Consider the following 19,693-nt stretch of genomic DNA (forward strand, 5'->3'; position numbering starts at 1 on the left):
CATTTATTTTGTCATATATATCTTTTTTATAACTATGCAAGTGTTTATTTAGGTCTTTTTTGTGTCTTTTTTGGGGGGTTTGTGAGGTAAACTGACAAAAGTTTCACTTTCGATGTTTAGGTTTTTCTTTATACACTTACCAGATTATCCAGCATCCTCATCAGAGACTCAAACTCCAGCTCACCGATTTTCCACTTGTATTGCCCAGCCATGTTGACAGCAGCCGCCGAGGCGACGCCGAACACTCGTGATTTGTACTTCTCCTGGTCCAGCACTATAAGGTTGTCCACACCTCCAGCACAAGAAATGGCATTAACCTGAGGACAGAGGGAGACAGATGTGAGCTTCTACTGATGGCTGGTGGCTTACGCAACACAAAAATAAACAACACCCTCCTCCTTCTCGTAATACATGTGTGGCATTAGATCATCTATCTAAAAGGAGCATAAGCAGGAACAAATTTCCTGACCATTTCCCCTGCAGACTAAAAGTGTCATTTAGCAAAACCAAAATGAGAGACCCCTCCAGCTACCACGGCATTGAATTTACAGTAGATGACATGCAAACATGCCTGAGGGGATTTATTTCGAGAAATTAAGCTGGGCTGGGCTTTGCAGGATGGATTAATGTTTTCTTTTGCTTGACCAGGGAGAGTCAATCAGGAGATTTGGTTTGCTGTTACAGTGGAGCGGAGGGGGCACAGCCGTTCATCTCTAAAATCCACCATATTTACCAATGAACAGGAAGACACGCGAGAACAAAAAGCAAAACAACAGAAATCCAACACAGCTGTATTTTCACTTATTGCTACAACTGCCCCTTCAAAAGGGAAACAGCTGCACAGCAGTCAGCTGCACCAACCAAACTACCACCGAGGAAAGTGGGCAGTGTTTATCAGCTTGTTACAGTTTGATATTCTGCCAAGAAACCTTGGGTACTGCCATTCACGTGGATGTTATTTTGACATGCAGCACCCACCTAATCGATGCTGCAAACCAAGCACACACCCCAAAGTCAATGACACTCACTAATAACCTCCACCAGCAGTGCACTACAACACACACCAGTAAAAGATCCACCATCCTGCAGCCCACAGGACCCAAAGAATCCACTGCTGGACACTTAAAGAGGACGTTTGGCAATGTGTTAACAGGTGCACAACAAACAGATCCAAACCCTTATAAATACACGGCAGTGAGAAGTGGCTGAATGACCACTGAGGTTCAAAAAAATATTAATTTTTATGTTCTAATTCAAATGCTGCTGCAGCTAAGTTGAGCTAATCCACAATCCCTGACAAACGCGCCACCGCTCTCCGGGCTTATCGCCATCTTATCGGAAAAGATTACACAGACCGACACATTACATGAATTATGAATATACACTTAAGATAACCTCAAAATGAACATACAGTCAATAAACATTCATTCATTCTGCCCAATTCTCACCCCTTGAAACCTTATGTATCACCTTCTGTTCAGCTTTACTAATTAAAAACAAAACAAAACAAACAAAACACGGAGAACACCATCCTTCTCTTAATGCTGCTTTGGACCAGCATCAACAATAACACATCAGATTGTTACTCCCTTCATCAGACTCCTAATAGCCTTATTATAAAGCTGTGTTTGGCCAACATTTTCCACATGGGGAGAGATTATGAGTTAGAGTGTTCTTAAAATAGAGAGGGAGAAATGTGAAAGCAGCTGTGGAGATTAGATTTAGCAGGAAAGCTACCGCCCTCCTGGACTAATGCGTGTTGTTTGGAAGCCGAAGAGAGAGAGTGTGAGTGTGAGCGTGTGTGTGTGTGTCGGGCAGGAATGTACTGGGTACAAGCAGCACTTGGCTCTGCAATGTGTACCTGGATTTCACAGGCATACTGAGCATTGTAGATGTAGTGAAAGGCCTCTTCGATGGTCTCCCCGAGAGCAACCACGCCGTGATTCCTCAGCACCAAAACCTGGAACACGTGCACACAGAAAAAGTCACTGTAAACATCAGAAGAGTCCGATCACAGAGAGGCATTACAGCTCCATTTCTCTAACTTGTATTAAATGAGACTGTTAGATGGTGTTTATTTTATTTATTCAGCAAGTAACCAAGTCAATGGAAGCACTGATGAGAATGCGCGTGCTCATGCTGATTTGTATCCAGAAGCTCTGTTTTCTCTATTTCTTAAAAAGTGTTGGCCCAGGGGACAGAAGAGCTTCAAGAGTTTTATTTTCCGTTTGGATAAAGAGTGAAATCATTATGATTTTATGTATCAACAAGGGCTTGGCCACTGGGTGATGACATCAGAACCTAGCAACAGACAAGCGGGGGAAACTCCCTTGAATTCCCAGAATGTTTTCCAGTTTAAATTCTATCAACCGGTGATTTTTTTTTAAGATGCCAGAAAGCAAGACATACACATGGAAGGCAAATAGAAAACCCAAAATAAGGGTGTGGAGAAGGTAACTAAAGGAACTGCAGCTGACATTTCAATGGGATGTGCAAGCCTGACTGCCCTTTCGTTGCTCGAAATAAACACCCTGATATTTCAAATCGTTTTCCTGTCTTAGGTTAAAGGGATGAGATATAAAACAGGCTTGATTATTTTGAACTACCCCAACATATGGGCCTAAATTGCTCCAAGCCTCTAAAAGTTTTGGTCTGTTGTCTGAAAGACTGCAGAGAACGCAACTCAAAGACACATTTTGGCTCTTTTTTTATCAGCAAACCCTCTGGGACAAACACACTCCAGTCTGAAGCTAGAGATACTGGTAGAAAGCTTTTTAATACATTTGCACAAAGCTAAGTTTATTGTTTGCACTTTATATTTACCGTGTGGATTCTTCAAATCGCAAACTAATTATGCAAAAGTGATGGTCTCCTTGCTTCTCCTACCTTTGCTGTTGGCCCCAGGGCCTTCTGTAGCTCTATGCGCTCATCCTGCTCATCCAGACTGCCCTGGTAGTTGTAGTAGGCAATATCACCTAAGATCAGCGCCTCTTGGGAAATGGGCAGGATACCACACTTCATAGATGACACCTAAAGCAGGAGAAAGGTGAGAAGGAGACAGCAGAGACATGCCAGCAATGAGAAACGTTGACAGGTGGATTACAGCTGTATAGCTGCATTATTCTTCAACGTTCAGCAGCAGATGTTTCTCGTTGGTGCTCCTGTGGGAAGAAAGCTTGGAAACTCTGGCGCTCTCTGATGACTGCAGTGATGAGCCTCTTTGTTGTTGCAAAACTTTCATTTCTGCGCTGTAGAGTCGTTTAAAGATAATTATTCCCTTTTGGTTGAGGTGTCAAGGTAATTTTAAGGGATATCACTTCACTATTCAAATTCATACAGGCTGAAATACTTCTTCTCAAACTGAAATCGCACCCCTCTTAAAAAAAATAAGCATCAAGCACCAATCTGCAGGGAAAATCATCACAGAGAGGTGTGCAAGGTTGGGTATAATATAACGTGTGGTAATGTGAACTTACAGCTGCTGTGGCAGGAGTGTGCACGTGTATGATGCAGCGGATGTCTGGACGCATGGAGTAGATGGCAGCATGGGGGCTGAAACCTGCAGGGTCGATCCTCAGGTTGGTGGAGCCCTGGTCGATCACATCCCCGATGATGTTGACTTTCACCTGGTGAGGCAAGGATAGGGTGCTTTGAGGATATTTGCTTTGAGTGGTTGAAAAACACTTTCACTCAAGCAATAAGCACCAAGAGTACAGCAGGGCTTTAGAGGTCACAGAGAGACGATGTACTGCAAACCATTACAACATCAGTGAAATCAAATATGCCCGAGACAAAACTAGCTCACAAGCAGGTTATAACCCTGCAGTGTTAACCAAGCAGGCCTAAAGATAAGCCAACATCTGTGAGTATGATGGCACAGAAATCACATTACAACAATTCCTCCTTGCTGTATGCTCATCTCTGGGAAATGAATTTACACTTTACCAGGAAACATAATAGTGGAACAGAGTGGACTCACTATGACAACTTCATTACCAACCAGTTAACAGTTATTTGATTACATGACCGGAGAGAAAAGCATTCGAGGCAAAAGATATATAGAGGACCTGGAGGGACAGAGAGTACAATACCAGAGGGGGAAAAAAAGAAGACTGATAACTGGACACAGAGGCTGTGATATAAAACCTGGAGGAAGAGCAATGGTAAAATCAAGTGCAGATGTCAGTCCTCACAGTAAAACCTAATAACAAACCGAAAACACAACTTTGCCTGCAGACCTTGTACACAATTGGCATCACTAAGCACATGTTGTTCTGTGATAGAAGCCAGAAGGAGCCTGCTCACATTTCTGACCGCCCCCCCCAAACAAGGTCTAAGAGTGTGTTATCACACCAGCAACACGGCATCCATCATCCAGTCAGAGGCTCATGAAACAAACCCAGTTCAAACTGAGCCAGCTCAAAAGTGTGGGGTTTGGTACTTAAAGTGTGCATGGAGCAGGAAACTATTTCCTTCCAAAATTAAAGGAATTACATTTTTTTTTAAACCCTTCAAACTCTGTTTTTAATCTCTCATTATCATATTACTCAAACTAAAAACACACCCTTCCCGTCCAGGGCTTCTTCAGAGCTGTGCCGCTACTCATTAGCTTTGGTAGCAACAGATCATTTTTATTTTAGGATTAAAAAACGATTAAATAACAAAAACAAACTGAACAAAGTTACTGGAGGTGTGGCTTGTAAGTTTTCACCTCGCAGAAAACTTGACACTCGAGTATTGATCACTGAGAATATAACAGATTTTTTAAAAGTAAGACCAAAGTGTTACCATGGGAAACTTGCCACTACTCAAACTTCTGAAGGAATAATCTTGTTTTACTTGGTTTGAGGTTTATAACTACTTGGATAGTTTAGAGTGCATTTCCTTTTACATCCTTTTAGATCTGGTCACTACTAATTCATTCTTTATTAAAACAAGAAAATTCAGTAAAAGAAGATATTTAACCTCAGAAAACTGCATATGACTAAAAATATTGTTGAAAATTAACCATATTGTGTTGGCACGGGGCCAATACAGCGCCTGAGCAATTACCAGCTCGACTGGTTAATACGTCTCTTTCCTTTGATCCTTAAGAGTGTCCACAGATTGTTTCCGATCTTTGGGTCAAATGAGGCTGAAAATCCTCAGATGCATTCTGAGTGGTTTTCAGACTTTTAAAAGGCATATGGATGTTTGGGCAGATAAATTTATTGATCTTTCCAGCAGAGGAAAGTGAATGGCACCAGCTAAGCGTGAGTAACTAACCCCATCTATGTCTCCACACACCCTCTCCTGACAGCCATAGCCAGCTGCCGTGTGATCGAACACCGTTACGTCACATGGCCGGTGCATTATTGGATCACCCCCGTCACGTCCTTCAAACTTCAGCCCTTCTAACTGAGAGGCCCTTATGGCCGGTGTAGCACCTCTAATCTTAAAAATAAGTCAAAGGACGTGTCAAAGAATCTGAAATGTGATGCAGCTGCATGGTAGGGAGGGGATTAGAAGCTGATAAGGAGAGTGGGGCCAGAAGCAGGCAGTTGAAACTGAAAAGGAAATCTCTAAATTCCTTCAAGGGTTCAAGGTTGCCTGATTCAGGTTAAGCAAATCCAAGAGTAAAGTAAAGAGTAAAGAGAGTAATTCTCTCACCTTTTGACTCTGATATGAAGGTAGTCAACAGTAATCTCAATAAGAAGTTTAGAGACATGAAATAGGAAACTTTGCTGTGACTTCAGACTAAACTAAAACAACCAGATGGACCAAACATTCATACTTTTCAACTCCAAACTAAAAATGACCTCAAAATCACCTCAAAGCTCAAAGAGTAATACTGACAGGGAGAGACAGATGCAAACTAACCAAAGCCAACTGCACCACAGCTTTTCTTAGAGGCTACAGCAGGCTGACCCCAACACAACCTTTGACACACTTTATTCTGGATGACTTCCTCCTAATCAATTTCTTTGCCTTTCTAAACTCTTGAACTTAGTAAGCTCAATAGTTACATGACTAAGACAAAGCCGGCTGAAAGTGGAGAGAGAGATTAAACAGATGGATATAAACAAAGCAGTGACGGACTGGCATCAAAACACAAACACTAAGGAAAATCTGGGAGTGCCAGGTTACACGAATTTGTTCCGTCTTTCAGCGGATGCAGTGTTGTGGTCAACTTTACTGCCCGACCACAGGATAGATGGATGTGGTCCAGACAAATAAACTAAAAATACTCACAGCTGAATGAGTCTGCCATATACTGCTTTTAAGGATTCTGTGGCTTCTAGTAAAAGTTATGGCTAGTAAGTTTGATTGTGTTTGCAATCATGGACATGATTAATTACACTTTACAATGATTTGAGCCAGAGACAGAAGGTAAGAGCATCATCTGTTACTTTGTGCAGCAACAGAGCTAAAACTAAGACTAACACAACATCGTCAAAGGTAAAAGTTTTCTTTTTGCTAATAGAATAACAGAAAAGTATACATCTTGGGAGGATTAACAACCAAGAAGCCTGACTGGACTTATCAGCCTTGAGCTGACATTTATGCAAGCTTCTCAAATTTGATAATGAATGAAATATATGGCATCTGTATTTTTTACTATGAAGTAATTTAGCAACATAGAAAACAGTGGATGGTTTAGTTTGAACCAAATACTGCGAGTGGAAATATTGTGCACTATTGGTAAATAAATAAATATCAAGTTTTATCCTGACTATTTTGTTGCAGTACTAAACTATTATTTCTGTGTGCTAATCAAAGACATGTCAATGTCCATGTCTGTTGAACTAGTTAACTATTGCAGCAACAGGTTTTTGAGGCAGCAAAGTTACCCTAGTGAAGAGAATCTGTTCTGACGATTTCAGGTAGGTACGCTTGTTTTGTGTCTGTACTGCAAAGAGAATTTATTGTCTGAAATTATTATCAGCAATTTTGGCACTTTATTCACTTTTAAGGAAATAAAGCAGTTTTTCAGGGCAAGTTTACAGTGTCTGTGCTGAACTAAAGCAAAAAAGACAAACAAACCCCTATTAAATTAAAAACAGACTCAAAAATGACTGAGTTCAACAAGGACAAGTTCAAACCACTCAGCCACCCACGAGGCTTTACTATCAGGAAGTAGCAAGTTAGGCACAGAGATTTATATCACTACCTTCTAACCACTCTCGCAGGTCAAAAAGTGAAGTCAGCTTGTCAGCGAGGTGCTGACAGATTTCACTATCTGGCTGCAGAAGCACACCTGCAGTATATTATCCCGGATTTTATCTGTTTGCACAGGTGTCGAAGACAAAGTAGGAGAGTACAACAAAGCTACGAAAAAAAAACGACTGAAGATATGAGTCCGTTTTCTACTTTTGCATTTTGTTTTGAACACAGAGGCGAAGCCTGGTTCTGTTTTTCTCCATTCCATAATTTTAAAATTGTCAAATGGAAAAAGCAGAAATAAACAGAAGTAAGTCAGACAATCAGGATGAGACATGTTGATGAGACAAGAGCAACAGAAAGAGAAAAACAAAACAGAGACAAACCGAAATAGAAAGTGAATTAGAGGGAGCTGAGATGTACAGAGGGAGGTAACGAGGTTGCCAATGAACTGTTATACACATTATTGCACATTTAGCGCCGTGGTATGCCGAGCAGAGCTGAAACTGGGGAGACAGACAGACTGAACCACCTACAGTGTTCGCTGACAGAGAAACAGAGCGGCTAATGTCAACATGAGAGGTGCCGGTGACACAGAACATGATAAGCACGTACACAAAAGGGACAGTCAGAGAGAGACGGTGGGATCTCGTGCACAGAGAAGACCAAAAACCACTGGAAAAAAAGTTCATCTGGTACTTTCCTCTTCAGAGTGAAGGAAGTAAATGGCTGATTAAGCCAAATGGGAGAGCACTAGTTGAGTAAAGCAAATGCAAAGCCATTACCATCCAATGTAATGCTGGCACAGTTACACAGAGAAGGATGCTGACGCAGACATTTACGATGCATTTTATTTGTAGCAAGAAATTAAATTAGCAGGCAGAGCTTGTAGTTAAGAAACTGTGTTTGGATGAGACCATAGTGGATCGTGTTTCTTACCAGGTTTGAAGCAGATGCCTCAGCAAATGAGAGTCCTCTGGGGATGATGAGGATGTGGTCTTGCTCTTTACTGACTCGGCCCTAGGAGAAAACACAGATTGAGGACTAAAGGTTACTTTTAGTTAGAAAAAAAATTAACCAGATCCAAGTCAGGATTTAGTTAGAATAACAAAGAATTAAGGAAGAGTTGAAATATGGACTAAACAGTCATATCTGCAATTAAAACATGCATGCCAGCAACCTCCCTGTACATTTCTGTGGGCAACAGGGAGTCAGATACAGCATGAAATGGAGGAACTTGGGTGGAAGTGGACTGCAGAGTGGTTTGCCGTGGTCCAACCACTATGGGGAGTCTAAAGTGGCTCAGATAGCGTGCCTTATATGAGACAGCCATTTGTATGTCTAGAAGTGTGTCAGCTGAGCCATCAGCTGATGTGGTAACAAAGAAATTATTGCAAAATGCATTGAGGCATTGTAAAGTCATCACTACTACACTTTCTTGGGAATTTTGCACGGCACTTAAATAAAAAAGAATAGTGCAATATATAGCATTTAAACAATGGCATAGAATAGTAGAGGATATTACGAAAGTCTGTGTGGACAGTTTTTGAACTGTAGTATCAGTTTTCTGTAGAAAGTCAAAGGTTACAATAATCTTTGTGGTGAATGACAAGCCAGGTATTTAAGTTCTGATATTAAAGATGTTTTTGTAACCTCGAGACAATTACTGTTAGACTGAAACACCCTTGAAATGACAATAAAAGCTTTCTCTGCAAACAGACCCTCAATGTTTGTACCCAGAAATAGTAAGGGAGACTTTGGACCGGGAAATAGTACAGGAGACGGTAAACTTTATGAACTAGATAGATAATAGGAAATTTCCAGTACATCTGTGCTTTTGGAGTAGTGTCTTACTGTGATGTAGGAGTTGGCGAAGTGTGCCCAGCTGAACAGGTCCACCAGTCTGTAGAGGCTGGCCAGTTTACAACGTGTCAGCTTCTCGCCTTTCACCATCGTGGTGGATTCCACTCCATACAAGTCGTTGATGGGAGTGACCATCCCAAGGCCTAAATAATCATGGACGATGAGAGGAGGGAGAGGGGGAGCAGGAATGTTAAAAATGCAGATTGCGGATCAGGTGGTATTAATATCAGTGACAACCATTCAGGACCAGACATCTGTAGCTAGCATCTGGATTTGTATCTAATGGTGTATCTGACTCTACATGAGAATCCTAATTTACACAGTGGGGTGATGCAAGCAGCACTCAGACCTTTAATGCCTTTTGTTGTCTTTTATTATAAAATTTTAACAATAAGCTAAATCAAAAGGCTACAAAGTTTCTGACGTCTAATTTAGCATTAGTTGTGCATTCCACGGCTTTGACTTCACATATGGGACTCTTGGACAGAAATCGCAAAGGATCAAAACCCATGGAAATATGCACGGCTTTTCCGGAGTCTGGGGCTGGGTTGTCTAAGAGTATTTATGCCCTTAAGCACACAAAGCTCATGTTTGTGTATAGAACTCCTATATTCCAATATTGAGGCTGTGCTTTTGTTTTTCAGTGCAGTTCAAAGTTATTGCACCCTGGGCGCGGATGGCATGTGTTAGTGTCTGGTTGTCTGGGGTAACGAGCACAGTGACCACTTACTGAGGGGGGAAGTGTTGAAACCGGCAACTGTGCTGGCCATAAAGAAGTCTGCGATCTGTCTGAGGGCCAGCAGGCCAGTGGGGTTGTTCCCCTTCCGTTGCTGCTCTTGGATCAGGCTCTCCAATTCCTCCTTGAAAGCCTGAGAAAGATAGGGAAAGACAAAAGGTTGAGAGGGGACACGAGCCAACTGAGAAAGTAATGTGTCAAGAACTACAAATCTAACCCTCAAATTAAGAAAAGCAACAGTAAAAAGGATTTACCGGTTAATCTTCACATTGTGACTTTTAGCACATTAACAAACCTTGTTTTTTTTTTTTAAATATATATTTTGATTCCATATATGAAAACGAGGCTTTAATCAGGGGTTATGCAGCTTAACTGGGAGACACACACACACACACACCATTTGACTGAAACTGGACCTTCAGGTGTATTAATCTCAAAGTGAGGCAATATCACAAAGAAAACTAAGACTATGGCGAGACAGATGAAGATAGGAGGGAGGAGAAAGGAGTGGATTAGTAGTGACAGAGAGATAAAAGAGCAAAAAGATGTGGGAACATTCAAAGAGACAGGAAGAATGCGAGTAAAGACAGGAAGATCGTGGGAGACGTGCTAATCACAGATTAGACATCCTATTTGGGTGCCAATCTGAATCATCCTAAGAGCGCTCTACGAAGCTGGGCCCAGATTGGCTAGATACACAACAAGCTCCAGAAAGGTTGCTCGTCTGGTTAGCTCACTGCTTGTGCTTTGATTGGCTGCTTGGTGTAACTGGGAGAGAGTTAGTTTGTAGCTAATCCTCTTGTCCAGACTACAGTCATCTGCTGAGTCCACAGACACGATACAGTATATGCTAACAAGCTCTTATGCAGACCCCATAAACGCACAGCTGATTGAGTGACATAATACAGAGTACTGGGTAAAGCATTTTTCTCACAATGCTCATAAATCAAAACTTCAGACAGAGTCATAAATCTTCTTGTAGATGTTAGAGTTTGAAATATGATGGTGTTTAAAACTGCAGGTAATATTCAGCTAGACTGTGTAGATAAAAGTAATGAAGTAATAAACCCATCTGTATCTCCAGATAACATTTGTGAGGTTTTTAACCTCCCCCGGGGGCTTTCTCACCTCTCTACCTGCTGACGTTACTAAAGCTGTGACCAGTACATGCGGGTTTCGGCATTCAAACACACATGTGATGTTCTTATGCAGCACATGCTGACGAAAGGTAAAGTCCGACAGTCTGAGTTTGAGATATTTGATTTGATCAGCAAGAATATATTTTCTGTTTTAGTTTGTTTTGGTTTCAACTTTTGTTTCTACCTTTTCCTTTTTTTTTTTTTTTTTTTTTTTTTTTTTTTTTTTTTTAAACCTGTCCCGTTTGGTTCTTTTGCCATCAGAATTATTGTCTAAAGGCGAAGAAAGATGCCCAACGGATTTACTTTACCAAATGGACCATCCCAGCCTTGCCGTAATGGTCCATTTGATTTACCTTTTATTGTTTATTTTATTTTTTTATTTTTTATTTTTTTTACTTGCTAGATACGGGACAGGGGAAAAGAAAAGGGAGAAAGAAAGAGGGGGGAAAAAACAAGACAAAACAAAAAAAAAAAAAACAGCGGAGAAGAGGGACGGGGATAAAGGGCAAAAAACAAAAACCAACAAAATAAGCAGACAAAAAATACATATATCGATCACCTGGATCACCTTTTGAGAAAGAAAAAAAGAAAACAAGCAGAAGAAAACGAGAGTAATAGAATAAACAACATCACAATGATATATGGGAATATAACACTAAATACTTAATATTAAACATTATTGTGCAGCACGTAAGATCGACAGCGCACAGTGTGCTTTGAGGTAGGAGCCAAAAAGGGTGTAGTTTGTGTGTGTGATCACCTGTGTGTACACCTGTGAGCATGAGCGCGCTTGTATTTAAAAGGTTCCTTAATGTAATGATCTGCTAGAGGGTGTGGGGGGCCACAGTCCCATCCTCCAGGGCATGAAGCAGGTATGGAGGAAATCAAAACTCCAGACATCCAGAGGCCCCCAGAACACAAGAGACCAAGGAAGACCAACAGAGGGGCAGCCGCGCCACTGTCCCAGAAAGAGCTGAGGAGAGTCCCAGATGAGGGGTCACTCAGCAGCCGCGGAGCAGAAGCCAGGGGGGGTTGCAGTGACGTGCCCGTGAGCTCCGCCGGCAGCCAGCTGTGCCTGAGTGACCGAGCCCCAGGCCAAGAGGCCGAGGGCACCCCACCCCCGAAGTGGCCCGAGCGAGCCCCAGGTTCCAGGCCCCGATAAGCAGCCACCAAGGAGTGAGCCGGTGTGTACCCGGACGCCCACCCCCGGACACAAAGAACCACCAACGCATCGATGTCTGAGGGCGTCTGCCACCGGCAGGGGAAGTGGTGGGGGGAGATAGGCCTCCAAACCTTGGAGGGCCTGAGATTTCCCCAGAGAGGTGGCGTCTGATACCCAACCTGACATATAGACACAGACATACAGGCACACTCAAATACAAACATCCACTCCCACCCTCATGCTCTCATAGGCAATTACTCCACACTCAACCAACGTGGAGACAGACATAAAGAGACGCTGTACACACAATCACACTCCCCAAGCGTACTCTAAGAACCGGGTCTAGGTACCCTTGCCCCTGGAGGGGGAAACTGCACCCAGACCCAGGTGGTGTTACCCTTTTCCCTGCAGTGGGGAGAAGCAGACTGCCCCGACTCCGCAGCAGCAGGGAGGCCCCACACACCAGACCCCAGTCGGACGGCCAACTCCTCCTCCTAGCCCCCCCGCTCCAGCAGGCCGCAGAGACCGGGGGTGTGAGAAGACTCCAAACCTCCCTCTACCCGCTCATATGTAGTGTTGATGTATATGTGTTCTAAGGTGCAATTAAAACCCAGGAGGGCATGGAGCTACCTGCCAGAGAGCAGCAGGTAAGCGCATAGCCCCTCCTGATAGCCCTCAATGTCTACGTGTATTTAAAATTGAGAGGTGGGCAACGACGCCAGGGGTGAGGTGTACACCCTGATGGTAATTTGGAGTCCGTGTTGTGAGCCCACCCCCAAGATCCTATATGTATGTGTTATGAGAGTGTGAGTAATGTGAATGTCTAAGTTGTGGGATAAAATTGAGGCAGAGGCAGCCAGAAGGGGACAGAGGGGGGGGATGCCTCCTCTGCACCCTGGTGACACACCCCTACCCCAAGGCCCTGCATGTGTGGGTGATTGTGGTGGAGCGGGAAGAGGGAGGCAGCTGGAGATGGGGAGGGAAGAAAGGGAGGGGCAAGTGACCCCTTCCTGGGGCCAGCTCCCCCGCTGACCCCAGTTTCTACCTTTTCCTAATAGACCTTGGTCATCCAAATAGCCTCATCAATGAGGTATTGTAGGTAGGTAATTGCAAATTAAAGGCAAGTTGTTACTGATATACCATCAAGTTAAAGCTAAGTGATTATCAAATCACAGATACTGTTAGCATGTATGATTAGCATAAATAACTTATGCAGTAACTTATTTTAAAACCAAAAGATCAGAAATGTTTGACACATCTTTACTGACTTCTATTCATTCTTAGTGTGTATGTGTCATTTAACACTGAGTCTCTTCTAAACACATCTGTCCAGATCAATTAGTTGTTTTCATCATACACCTTTACATTTCCGTGTATCAGGTAAATCATTAAAATCTTTAGTTTTGTCTCCAATTGAACTTCCCGTCATCACTGACAATAACAAAAACACTATGAAGCCTCTTTAAAGTCCTGATTGAAACTTAACACCAGTGATGGAAATCTCTGGAAAGAAAAGAGCACCGCAAGAAAGTTTAATGAATCCACAAACCCTTTTTCCAAGCAATGAAGCCTCCAGTAGGAAAACATCCAATATTGATACCTTTATTTCAGTACTTATGCAACAGTCCACACACTCCCAGTGGAGCTGCATTAGTGCACAAAAACATCACTGACACTTAACTTCCTTTTTTCCCCTTCAGTCACCACACTGGGATGAGTCCATTAGTGGTATGCGAATGTTTTTTCGTTAAATGTGGATCAACCCCCCGCGTCAGGACACTGCTGGTTCTGAACTACAGCCAGACATTCCTCCATCCCTGGTGGTGAGGTTGCTGGGGCAACTGGTCTGCTGCGGATGTCTGACAGTGGTGGGTCTTCTTTGTTTTAAGTTGCTGTTGTTCTGGGTGTCAGTGCTTCGGAGACTGTTGTGCAATCAGACTGACATTAGAGTCGCAGTACTAAACCTACAGTAAATTAGAGCCATGGCTCAGAAACGTATCACTGCGGCAAAATCTGTGTTCCCGACTCAACTAGAAAGTTCAGTCTGTGCCTAAAAGTTCTCTCTAATCTCAAACTGCGAGCTTGTCACTAGTTGTTCTCGTGAAACTGATGACATAACATGAGCAGAAATCCCATCATTTGGTACAGTTAAACCTTTGACACTGACATTCTACCGTTCTTTAGAAGTGGCTAACATTTAGCTATTTAAACACTTAGCACATGGGCCTGGACACTACGCTGATAATAAGTCCAGTATACTGCATTTCTGATCTTTTCTCACTAAGTGCTGAAGGATACAAGATGCATAACAAATGAAAGGGAAAGAAGTATCAAGTGCAATCAAAAAAGCTACAGAGTTTAACTCTATTGACTATAAATATTCTTCCACCTTGGAATTCACTCATTCCATTTTGCAGCTGACGGCTAGTCACTTGTCTCCAGTTGCCTAGGTAACACTCTAACATATTTATTACCAGGTCATTTATTAATCAGCTGTTTCCTGCGCTCTCATTGATAGTTGGTTCCATCACTTGCCTGGAAGTTGAGTAAAGTTTATCTCATCTCCAGCCCGCTTTGGGTTGCCGGTGGTCATTTCTCCTGTAGTCACTTAAAGTCACAGAATATAATTCACGTTCTGTGATCCCTGGTCAACATTTCACTGCAAACACAGCTTAAAGGCAGAGAATACGATTGGCATCATTTCTTGATCATCAAATCCATCCATGTCCCTTGAGACCACTTCTAACAGGATACAGTTCTTTCAAAGAGTAAAGTTGATCATTCCAACACTGCAATGATTTCCAGGAACATGATTTTCCTCTAAAGGGACAGACCGACCCAAAACATTCCAGCAAAATGCCTCTCATGACAGAGCTGCTAGATCAACACACTGTAGGAGTTAAGGACTTCGGTTTTTCCTTTAATTTGTCGACCAGTTTCCGTGTGACTCTTCAGTAGCTGAATGCGCCACCATGTTCAGCAATGTAGACCAAGGCAATGAGCAAGGTGAAACAAGAGAGACGTGAGAGAGTTGCAGACCCAGAAAACAAAAAAACAACAACAAGCTGAAAAGCTACATAGAGCTTAGTGGAACCACAAAGAAACCACAGAACCACACGCTATTCATTGTTAAAAGAAAAACGTCATCCCAAAAGAACATGGTTCAGTCATGGTTCTTGTGTTGCTTTAGATTTACAACACAAGCACAATTACCTGTTCAGTACATGGATTCAAATGGCAAACATTAGTGCCAATCAAGTGGCAGAAAACACATGGGCATAGCAACACACACGCACACACAGGCATCTGCTCTACAATTTATGTTTCGCCATTCCCAAGAAGATTATGACAGCAGGGATTAGATTCCCACAGAATAATCCAGGGACCAAAAGTGGATCGTATCATTAATATTCAGCAAAACCTCCACATCTCCACAACAACTAAATGACCGTCACATGTCAAGTGTCCCTTTTAGCCACAGTGCTCTACCTGCTCATCTTTTAACCCTGGAGAACCCATGGGGTCAAATTTGACCCCATGGTTTCCCTAGAAAACCAATGGGGTCGGCTCTGACCCCATGGGTTCTCCAGGGTTAAATACAGCGTCCGCCTTGACAACCTTGACATGTGGGGGGTGGGAGTCAGGTGAGCCTAAGAAAAAATAAGATTATATTGGTTCAGCAAACTCACCAACAGACAACCAGGCTAATCAAGTCTCTCCACTTACTGGAGGAAAAACAAAACAAAATGATCCAATCAGAGAAATGAGGTGGTGTTCTCATGGCTGCTCCAAAATGCCAACAGCCAATCTTTCAAAATTGAACTGCAGCGCTCCTGAGAATGTTAAGTCGACATGAGGGCTGGAGCTCGGCCAGTTTCTCAGTGGAAGGGTAAAAGCCTGAGGGTGGTGAATATGCGAATCCAAGATTGTGCCGCGTATGGATGCCCTGGTACTTCAGTGTCCCCTATAACAGTATGTTTGCACTAAGTACCGCAGCAATTTCCTAATGTTGTAAACCTGCTCAACATTTGGCAATAAAACCCTTTCTGATTCTGATTCTGATATAAAAAAAATAAATAAAAATCAAACAGTGAGTATCTGTAGGAAAAAAATGGAGTTTCAGATCTTTAGAATCCAGTCTATGTTATGTTAATTTAGCATTTATTTTATATTAGTCGAAGACAGTTGGCCGATATCGTGCTTTTTCCCATTTGTTGAACAACAAACATTTTCATGCACATATTTCAGCTGAGTGACTGAACCATGTTCTTATGGGATGTTTTTTTTCCCCTTTCTTTAAATAGGACCTTGTGTGGTCTTGTGTGATTAGACTAGTAGAGAAAGATATTTTTGGTGTTATTCCACAGTTTCTGTTAAAACTGGTGTTGCAGATGCAGGTGACGATTAAACCGTTGATGTCATCCTGTGGAAAAGACAGACGGGACTTTTTAATGAGTGCGTTGGAGCAAAGTCGACCTTGCACGTCTGTGCTTGTGCTCAAAGAAATCCGTGTTGCTCCCGATAGTTTCACCATTACCTCACACACACACACACACACACACACACACACACACACACACACACACACACGCGCGCTCATGTCTTCATGTAAAATTACAGTTTGCTATGAGTCATTGCAACACAGTTTAACTGAGTGCAATACGAAACAGGTTATTGCTTGGATTCACATCGCGAACAAGGCTTCAAATAGCTTGAATCAGACACAGTGCAAACTTTAAAAGATCAACATTAAGTTTCAAGTAGTGTAGTGTCTTCTATTAACCACAAACACTGTCCTTTGGATCATTTCCCGTCACAGGTTAGGTTTACGTTCACCTTGAAAAAATAAAAAGCCTTGCATTACAGCCAAACTGAAGGAACACAATGACCTGCAATTTCAGGGTTGCTGGCAATAAACTGCATCTATCTTAAAAAAAAGAAAAAAGAAAAGAAAAGCACAGGCCAGGTGAGGCCTGTAATTTCAGACATAGCCTCTACAGTTATGTCAGCACAATGCTGTTCCTTCAAGCCACCAACGTGACAGTGTTACAAAGCATACAGCTGCCTGCCTGCAAGCTTACCAATGCTATTGATTCCTCCTCATCTAACCTCTGAGCCTGCACCAGCAAAATTTATCCCCAACAGCAACGGCAGCAACATCTCTCTCACATACTCGGCATAAACCCCTTACTTTCTTCTTGGATGATACACTTGGCAGACAGCGAAATAAACATTGGGAAGAGGAAATGCATTATAGTGACTGCAATCTAACAAGGTGGTTTATCGATGTATGAAAACAACTATGAATAGTGTTTGAGTGTCTTTTTTAATCCTCTGTGCATTAAAAAGATCTGCTGATAACAATTTCTGTACCCAATCCAGCTTCTTTCATAATACATAAAACTGCCATCTCAGAACATATCCTGGAGCACATCATCACTCACCTGAAAGTACAACGCCACACAATATCAAACCCCTTGCAGTAATGTTCACATAAAGACGTTCTAGACCAACTTTATTCCAAGAAACTTTATTTAAAGGCCATACAACCAAATTTTCACAAATTTATTTGAAAACCAAAGCTCGGTCTTCAGTTTGGAACCGAACATTTAGAGCAAACAGGTTTTGCATAGTCTCTGGCTCTGAACACAGCAGTCCAATCCTATGTTTACAAGGGGCAGCCAATCAGAAGCCAGCTGGGTTAAAAAGAAGGTGTCCTTAAAGAGAATGGAGCCAAAACAGCTCGGTTTAGACAGCGGATGGACTAAGAGTTGAATCATGCAAAGCTACTCTAGTATAGCTGAAGAATATAACTATAGAACTGGAATCTTTTAGTATACGTCCAGTTTTATTTAGCTTCATAAGGTCACTATTAGTGGTGCATCTCTAGTTTTAAATAGTATCATGCAACTATTTCATAGTAATTTGGATGCTGACTAGAGCATTTCTATCTTTGATTCTAAATAAAAAAAATACATATTGATTTAAGCTGCCATATGGAGAAACTTGATTACACCCAGTGGATTTTTTCTCTCTTTTTGAGGTTACACAAAGTGGATGTAACACTTCAGCGTGTTGCTCTGTAATCCTGAGGGCGCTGCTTCACGGCTGGAAGTTTTGCTAAGCTCAAGACCTAAAAGATCTTGTGAAATGCCAAACTGAAACACAGCCGCCAAGATCTGGCTCTGAGAGGAAAGGCGGTGGTTTTTAAAAGAGTCTCTGGAGTGAGTTCAGCCACTAATGTTCTATCAAATGAGACCTTCAGGACTACAACAAAAAAAAGGGGAAAAAACATAATAGAGAGCAGGCATGACATTTGCTTCACACGAGGGGGTTCTCAGCAGAACCTAAAGCACCATAAATTATCCACTTGTGTTTTCTGGAAAGTGCATGCAGGGGGATTGCACTTCCTCTGCAAACCACAGGACAAGTGCAAATACGGCTGAGTAAATTTACCACTTGGCATCAGTAAATCATTTCTGCAGGTGATGAACAGTCTGTGCCACAAGATGGAGAGAAGTGGAGAAGTGGGGGGAAGATGAAAGGAGAGGGGAAAGTATTAATACAAGAGAGAACAAGACGGGCGATGACGATGAAAACAGAAGCAGCGTGTGAAGGCGCAACTCCAATTCAATTTGGTCTGATTTAATCTCATAATTCTGATGGCATTTTAACCTTTTGGACCAACAGTGGCAAATCAAGTCACGCCAACCTAGTTCTCAGCAGTTAGAGGGAAACACAGAGGCTTTACTACCATGACAAAATGAAGCGTGGATTTGCAGCCAAAATCAAAATCCTCCTTGCAAACATACACAACAGAAAAACCACCCCAAGGCACCTCAAAGGCCACCTCGGGGCAAATTCTAATCATTGCATGTCACAGAAAACACTCTACGTAAATCATCAAAAAAACAGTAGAAAGATCTTCCTTTTCAATTCCCTCTTCAGATGATTGACACACACAATAACAAGAAGTTCTATAGCGGAAAAACATGTTCTACTGTTTATCTTAAGGCTACTGGCGAAACCTGGCAGTGTCTCTCTTTAAGTGCTTTAAATATCACGTCATCACATCACCAGGACGAGTCATTTTTCAGCCATCTCCGTTTTGTCACACTGCTGGTATGCCCGTCATTGTCGCACACAAGCAAAAATCACAGTTGTAGCTCTACAGTAGATAACTGGATAGGCTGAACAGCTCAAGGTTTGACTTTAGACTTTAAATGTAAACACAGCTGAATGAATGAGGCAAGTGGATCAAGTCAGCTGAGTTGATTCAGACCTGCCTAGTCTATATTCGTCCAGCTTTAAATACAACCTGCCATTGGAGCAATACAAACATGCAATCTGGAGCAGCCACTAGACCCATAACACTGGAATGAAAACAAATAGAGAAAGAAAAATGGAAAGAGAAATGAGGAAAGCAAAAAAAGAAAAAAGGTATATACAGCTGGTTGCTGTAGTTAAATGAAAAAGTGCAAACTGAGAAAGAAGGAAGACAGAAATGGAGATAAGCCTGTGTCCAGCTGGTGCCACACACACACACACACACACTTCTTATTGTTGTTACAGCTGAATATGAATAAAGAAGTACTGAGACTAACTGTCTTCATGTACGGGCTGCAAACACTATACAAGCCAAAGGGAGCCACC

At 42.2% G+C, this 19,693-nt stretch overlaps 1 protein-coding gene across 8 annotated transcripts in view; it reads right to left on the reverse strand.

Moving 5' to 3' along the window:
* The window catches only part of add3a (adducin 3 (gamma) a), a 103,420-nt gene that overhangs the window by 12,834 nt on the left and 70,893 nt on the right, over positions 1-19,693 (reverse strand). For all 8 annotated transcript variants that reach the window (XM_063476614.1, XM_063476615.1, XM_063476613.1 and 5 more), the window contains exons 3-9: positions 9,734-9,872; positions 8,995-9,146; positions 8,080-8,160; positions 3,477-3,626; positions 2,887-3,030; positions 1,862-1,960; positions 141-317 (exon numbers count right to left, since the gene is read on the reverse strand). In XM_063476614.1, the coding sequence (XP_063332684.1) occupies positions 141-317; positions 1,862-1,960; positions 2,887-3,030; positions 3,477-3,626; positions 8,080-8,160; positions 8,995-9,146; positions 9,734-9,872 (942 nt within the window). The remainder of the gene's footprint in view (positions 1-140; positions 318-1,861; positions 1,961-2,886; positions 3,031-3,476; positions 3,627-8,079; positions 8,161-8,994; positions 9,147-9,733; positions 9,873-19,693) is intronic.

The sequence above is a fragment of the Pelmatolapia mariae genome, linkage group LG6, assembly GCF_036321145.2.
Source record: "Pelmatolapia mariae isolate MD_Pm_ZW linkage group LG6, Pm_UMD_F_2, whole genome shotgun sequence".
In the NCBI taxonomy this organism is placed as follows: Eukaryota; Metazoa; Chordata; class Actinopteri; order Cichliformes; family Cichlidae; genus Pelmatolapia; species Pelmatolapia mariae.